Source organism: Xylaria bambusicola (genome assembly GCF_022495145.1).
Source record: "Xylaria bambusicola strain CBS 139988 unplaced genomic scaffold F5B22scaffold_2, whole genome shotgun sequence".
Lineage (NCBI taxonomy): Eukaryota > Fungi > Ascomycota > Sordariomycetes > Xylariales > Xylariaceae > Xylaria > Xylaria bambusicola.
In genome coordinates, this window is record NW_025953555.1 from 646,704 (window position 1) to 653,312 (window position 6,609).

A 6,609-nucleotide genomic window follows, 5' to 3' on the forward strand; every position below is an offset into this window, starting at 1 on the left:
TAGGATTTCTTATCAAATTGACTAGGACAAAGGAAATGAAGACTACTGTAGGTACGCGTCTAAATGACCTATGGTGCAACTACCTGCCCTGGCATCACTCTGAACTTGCCAATATATTAGGTAAGATGCTTATTGAGCAGTTCCCGCCTGTCACTGATGATACCCATTGTCGTTTTCGATAAAAGTTACCGAGATCACTCTCTCTTAATAGACACTATAGTAATTAAAATTTTTTTTTAACATTAATATTGCCAGATATTTAGCTGTACCTACCTCTTTCATTGCATGTGCTGCCGCCCCTGTACATGTAAGTCAAGGCGCCTCGGGGCCCCGGTGATGAACTCTTGGTTCGTTGGCCCTCGGCCCTCTCGCCTGTTTAATCCATGTCAGAGGATCAACCTACCTACCTATTGCCGGGGTCACGACGGCCGCCGCAGAGATTTCAACACTAGAACTATTGCTTAATTTTGATTATGTTCATCGAAAGCTCGCTTGCAAAGGCTTCTAAGCGAGCGAGCGGGCAGTGGGATGATCTTGAAATATTCAAAAGCAGCTTTTGATCTGTGCGCACCGTTGGTAATGTACACGTACTGATACCAATGCCCTACTGGACCCTGTTCCACTCTTAATGTACACCCATTCAGGGGCACGCTTTGGACTTGTGACGTTAGTGCTACCGTTGCTACCTACTATGTATGTACATTCTTTATGTTTGCATCTGTGGAGGGCATCCCTTCGAGCTCCTGTGGAACGGGTCAAAGGAAACGCCTCTTGATTTTTCATATGTTCGTATCTAGCAGAACTTGGCATAGTCAAATATTACGATAGAAAGACTCTTCACCTTATCAAGTGCGTAGACAAGGCAAGAAATACCAAGAGAATTTGCAACGTTACTCTACTCTGCCTTCAATGAGCCCATTCTTGTGGTATTTGCTTGTAGCGGCAGCAGCACCAGCGATTCGTATCACACTACTAATCAAGCGCCATACTACCTGTTACCTGTATCTGCCTGTGCCTACACTACCTATGTTTCCTAACGTGTGACTACGCCCAGTTGTCAAACCCACGAGATTTACTATGTAGAACAGGGGTATTATACAGTAAGTAGAGTACATTAGATGCTACTCGTATACCCACTCAGGACAGTATCAGTCTAGTATACTCCGCAATCGTATGGCCATACATAGTATACTTATGTATTGATACCTATGCTGGTCATGACGAGGGTTTGGATCCTGAGCACTGCCTGAGGTTTGAGATACGACGCCCTTGTATTCATTTCACTCCATACTTACGTACAGTAGTGAACAGCCGGAACCTGCAAACCATACTTACTTACAAGTGAGTACTCTATGGTGTCTTTCCGAGTGGTTGAGAGAGGCGCTCCCTGCCATGTGTTATCGTTGCATGCCAAGGTCTTCACGATACCGAAGTAGGCAGGTGAATTCCACTCAAGTGGACTATTTCAGTCTGGTCTGGTTTAAGTGTTTCTGATCTTGAATGGCTGCTTGTGGGGGCGGGCTACTAGTACTTATCTTGTTATTGACGAAACATACTTCTATGTACGGGCGAGCTAACATTTCGAGCTTGTGGCATAGGATAGCTAGGGGAGGGAAGAAGAAAGAAACGGGAGCGTTGCTATGTCTGGATGATGTCTTGAGAGAGGTGTTGGCCAACGAGGCTCAATTAGTATTTTGTTTATCACTTCTTTCCCATTCCAATAGCGTAAACGCATCGTCACGGCGGGGTTCGACGTAAATGCACATGTTAAGAGCACGCAATATAGCATTACGATGGTGATGATTTGGAGAGCTCTCTTCGCAATGAGATTGGTAATTGACGACATTGTTTATAGACTGCTAGCTTTCGTAATGGTATAAGCATGCGCTGTGTAGGAAAACATCTTGTTGAACATTTTGTTCCGCTGTGCATCTCGAAGACTTGGATATTAGGTACTGATCTCATTGCCTACGATGAACAAAGCGGGCGATTCCCGGGGATCCGAAACGGGCCGGACCCCAATCCAGCACGTTGCCGTGATCGGTGCAGGCATTAGTGGGGTAGTATCGGCCGCTCATCTCCTCAAAGAAGGCTTCGGGGTGACAGTGTTCGAGAGAACTGATAGAATAGGTGGCGTTTGGTGCTACGAGGAGCGAGTTGATCGAGATCCGTCATTCCCCAACCTTGTTCCCCCAGCACAGGATTGGGCAGACGTCGACGCAGAGAACCTGAGCAAAGATGAGGCCTTGATATTGCATGGGCCTCCAGGACCATGTTATGCCGGCTTGAAGAATAATGTTCCGACGTCACTAATGAAGAGTAGTCTCCTTCCTTGGGTGGAGGGGACAGAAGAGTTCATCGATCAAGGTCGTATAGTTCATTATCTACAGGATATAGCCAGACTGTACCACGTCACAGAGAATGTGCAATTTCATACGCGAGTAGAAAGCGTGACGAAGCCGGCAGATAAGTGGATTGTTAGGACAAGTACACTCCGATTAGAGGCTGACACATTCTCTATCTCACGGAAAAGTGAGAGCTTTGACCGAGTTGTGGTAGCCAGTGGCCATTACAATATCCCGTTTGTACCGAATACTCCTGGGCTGTCAGGCTGGAAAGCTCGCTTCGCAGGGCGTGTCATTCACTCCAAGAGCTATCGCACGCCTGAACCATTTAAGCACAAAACCGTTCTGCTCGTAGGTGCGGGCGCTTCGGCCTTGGATATAGCACGTGAGGTCTGCGCCGTGGGCGGCAAGGTATACCAGAGTAGGCGCGAGTCGAAATACGACCTTACCGGGCCCCGTCTCCCGCAGGAGGTCGCGAGAGTTGCGATGGTGGCCGAATTCATTGCACACGGGATCGACTCGTCGGAAGCTCCATGGGATGAGCACAGTCAAGGTGTGATTCCAGGCAAGGTCGTGTTGGAAGATGGAACGACCTTGAAAGATATAGACTATGTGGTGATAGCGACGGGCTACATTACGTCATACCCGTTCCTCGAAGGCTTGGAGCAGCCGCATGTAGCCTGGGAAGATGCGGACGAGACGGTACTGATCACGGCGGACGGATATACAACACACAATCTCCACAAAGATATTTTTTACATCCCTGACTCCACGCTGGCGTTCATCGGTGTTTCAGCTCTCGTGTCGACGTTTTCACTGTTTGATTTCCAAGCTAAGGTGATGGCCAAGGTGTTTGCTGGCCATGTTCAGCTACCAGCCGACTCCATAATGAAGACTGAGCAAAGGGAACGCAAAGCTCGTTTTCAGCCGGGCGACAGGTTTCACGCCTTGCTCCGGGGGGAACAGGATTACATTGGCGAGGTTTTGACTTGGGTGAATGCCAGTTTGACAAGAGCTGGTATGCCAGCGATGGAAGGGATGGATGCGAAGTGGCTCATGGCCTATGACAACTTCCATGCTAACCGCCTTTGATAACGGTGATGGGTGGGTGGCTGAGGGGTAGGGCTGTTGTACACTACCTACTGAGTCCTGAGTATGAATGATGACGGCTACAAAGGATCGTCGATTTGCATACGCGTACGGAGGACGCAGTGTCTAGACAAAGAGATATTAATAGATCGACTCACATGAGATGATGAGATGAGATGACGGCGGGGTTGATGTCGCCGGTGCATGGAGATTTATATATACAATACACAATTGGGCAGGTCGGCATTCAACGTGCCTACGAAACCCGAGCTGAAGGTTTCAAGTTTTGAGGATGGCTTCGATTGCGGATTGTGGCGCATTAGCAGACCCTCCAGGAAGTGTACTCCCTAGATAGCACATACCTATTTAGGTATACTCTCGAACTTGGTGATATTCATACACGTTTACTGTGGACAGACTGTGGAGGACAGGTTACTATTCCAAGTTTCAAGGGCGGCTTACATTAAGAACAGGTTGGATTTGTTTCTGTCACTGCGGCCTCCCGAGTACAGTAGCGCACATTGAATTTCGGGTATAAGTCTTCGCTTCTACTATGTATGGGCTTAGATGGATGACTCTAGATGACGCTGGGTTGCTACTTCGTAAGGTCAGGACCAAGGCTAATCTAAGCCGCGATCTGATTTGGACAGCCAGAACGCTCGGAATCCGGTACCTGGGCTTTTGTGTGACATACCATACCGAAACTGCCGGTACACTACTATGTAAGTGCATCATGTAACACGTGGGTACGAGGGCACCTCCACTGTCTCTGGTATTAGCATGCCGACACTTTGTCATTATTACATACAGTAGTACCTACTCTGTAGTACTAGCATTGTGATATTGTCATTATCATCTTGATCCTATGCAGATGTAAGGAGTTTGCTTTGCAGTGTTGGCTCCTTGTTTTCTTGAGCTTGGAGGACGTTGTATTCTGACTTGGTTGGGTGACATAAGATGTATGGTCTTTTTTCTTCTGTCAGATCTACGTGTACCTGGTGCACTGTAATTCTCCGTTAGAGATTCAATGCTCACTGATTTTGTAGATCTCAGCGGTCAAACAACGTTGGCTTAGGTACTTAAAAATGTATCTACCGTGCTATATACCAGCTGACTATCCGCCATCGTATGCCTATCTTATGTTGGTAGTGTAGATGGCATACACATAAGCCACCAGCATACTTAAGTAAGTAGACCTGCATCCTCTTACTGTAAGTTCTTGGTACTTCTTACTAGGTGGTGTTTTGAACTTCACTGCCGTCCTGATTGGTGATCTGCAGTGCATCGAAGGCTCTGCGACCCCATCTTCTTTTTTTCCGAGGGACGCTGGTTGTCACGGGCGTATGACACTACACACACTACGGTAGGTATAGGTAGCCTACTGCAGTCGCCGGTAGTCTGATACTCCTCGCAACCCAAAAGTTTTGCTCGCAGGGATTCTGATTTCCGGAGACATGGACTGCGTGAAGCCTAATCCCATTTAAAGACTGGCTCTAGACTTTACGCATATTACATACTGTATATATGTAGGTAGGCAGGTATAGGTACCTAGTATCACCGGTCCGTAGCCCGGGTCAGGGGGCTCTCCTCGGCCCTCTTGCTCTCTCTCGCCGGGCTCTACCGAAATTCCGGTATTTTCTCTATTAGGTCAAAGTCTAGATATTATCCTATGTACACTACGATGAGCGATGAGGCGGGAAGCATGTCTTTTCTTACAACCTAAGGCTTCACTTTACTACTCCTACAATCTAAATACCTCTGCATATAGAGGCTACTCGAGCTACGTCCCATGTAATTGTCATCCGTCAAGTTAGGCTTTGCATACGTAGGGCCGTACTTGCTGTGAATATGATGCATTATCCAGTTCAGTCACAGGTCACAACTTGGAGCGTAACAACCTGTGACATACTATACTTATACATGTACACTACGGAGTACTTACTATTAGATACTTATATAAGCGAGGGATATCATCACCAAACAGGTCAAGGACCTATCTTTGTAACTAACTTTGTAACTAACCCTAAGCACAAGTATGTTTCAGTTAGAACAATGAGCGGGTTGAACTCAAGTTAAGTGAGTAAGTGCCAATAAGTTATAAGTACTAGCTAGCATGCGCGACATGCTATCCATACCTATCAACCCGGGCTTCTTGTAGCACACAGACGATGCATCTGCAGGAGTAAGAACTGCCAAGTGTGATGAGAGTCGGATACGCAGCTTCCACAATTGTGACACCTTACTTACTACTACATGTATGTAAATGGCTCAAGTACCAACATGCCAGTACTTTCCTACCTAGATTACTTAAGTACATTTAAGAAGCCCAGGATTAGTGTTACGAAGGGTTACCGGTATGCACTGAGAGCGATCGCTACAAACATGGATACCCTTACAGTTGAAGTACCTAAGGTATCTATCTATACAGGTACCTACACTACATATAGGTAGAGAAAGGGAGGGAGGCAGACCAGGAATCGATGTGGAGGGGTAAGGGTCCCATGTGAGCAGCGACCCAGGCATCATATCCTACAGTACAAAGTAGGTGGGGGTTGGTACTACTCTAGGTAGTGTAGGTAGGTACCTAGAGTGATAGGTACCATAGATTCTGTACTTACGAAGTAGGTAGTATGTAGCCTGGGCAGATGCTCGCACAAAATAGGCAAGCTAGCTGCTCTTGTAAGCGGAATACCTACCACATTAGGTTAAGTACTTAGAGTTACAGTAGATGCGGGTAGCTCTCATTAACACCTCTCTGCAAGGCAAGGCACACTACCAGTCGTCATTTTCGATAGTGTACGCTGCTTACAGTCCACTAGGTAATATAGGTAAATTATAGCGGCAGACAGCCGTTTTCCTCTCTACCTAAGGTAGGTACTCTAATTAGTTGGCGCATCAATTGATTGTAGTAGGTCTTGGGGTGTGCTAGTCTCTATTTTCGCCTTTGTCTCTCTGTCCTTGGCTGCCTTTTCCGCTTCGTCGCTCCTTTGAGTCAGAGTCGCCACCCTTATTCTCTACTCAGATACCTTTGAGGTAGGCCAAGTAAGTGGGCAACTGAGGCAGTCAGTCAAGTACCTAGTTTCTGGCATAGTTTCGCGACAGAGCTCCCGTTGCCACACTGTATCCCTGTTGTTGCTGAGGAGCATTAACACGCCTTGCTATTACCGGAGTCTGA

The 6,609-nt window shown here is 47.0% G+C and overlaps 1 protein-coding gene across 1 annotated transcript; it reads left to right on the forward strand.

Moving 5' to 3' along the window:
• Positions 1-1,866: 1,866 nt before the first annotated feature.
• On the forward strand, positions 1,867-3,680 carry F5B22DRAFT_153270 (uncharacterized protein). Its single transcript, XM_047969164.1, has one exon. It carries the CDS (start codon positions 1,974-1,976, stop codon positions 3,435-3,437), a length of 1,464 nt encoding a protein of 487 aa, XP_047835686.1. The 5' UTR covers positions 1,867-1,973; the 3' UTR covers positions 3,438-3,680.
• Positions 3,681-6,609: the final 2,929 nt, after the last annotated feature.

Bases quoted from the DNA above. Each gene is read 5' to 3' on its own strand.
- F5B22DRAFT_153270 (XM_047969164.1), top strand. From the start codon at position 1,974: ATGAACAAAGCGGGCGATTCCCGGGGATCCGAAACGGGCCGGACCCCA.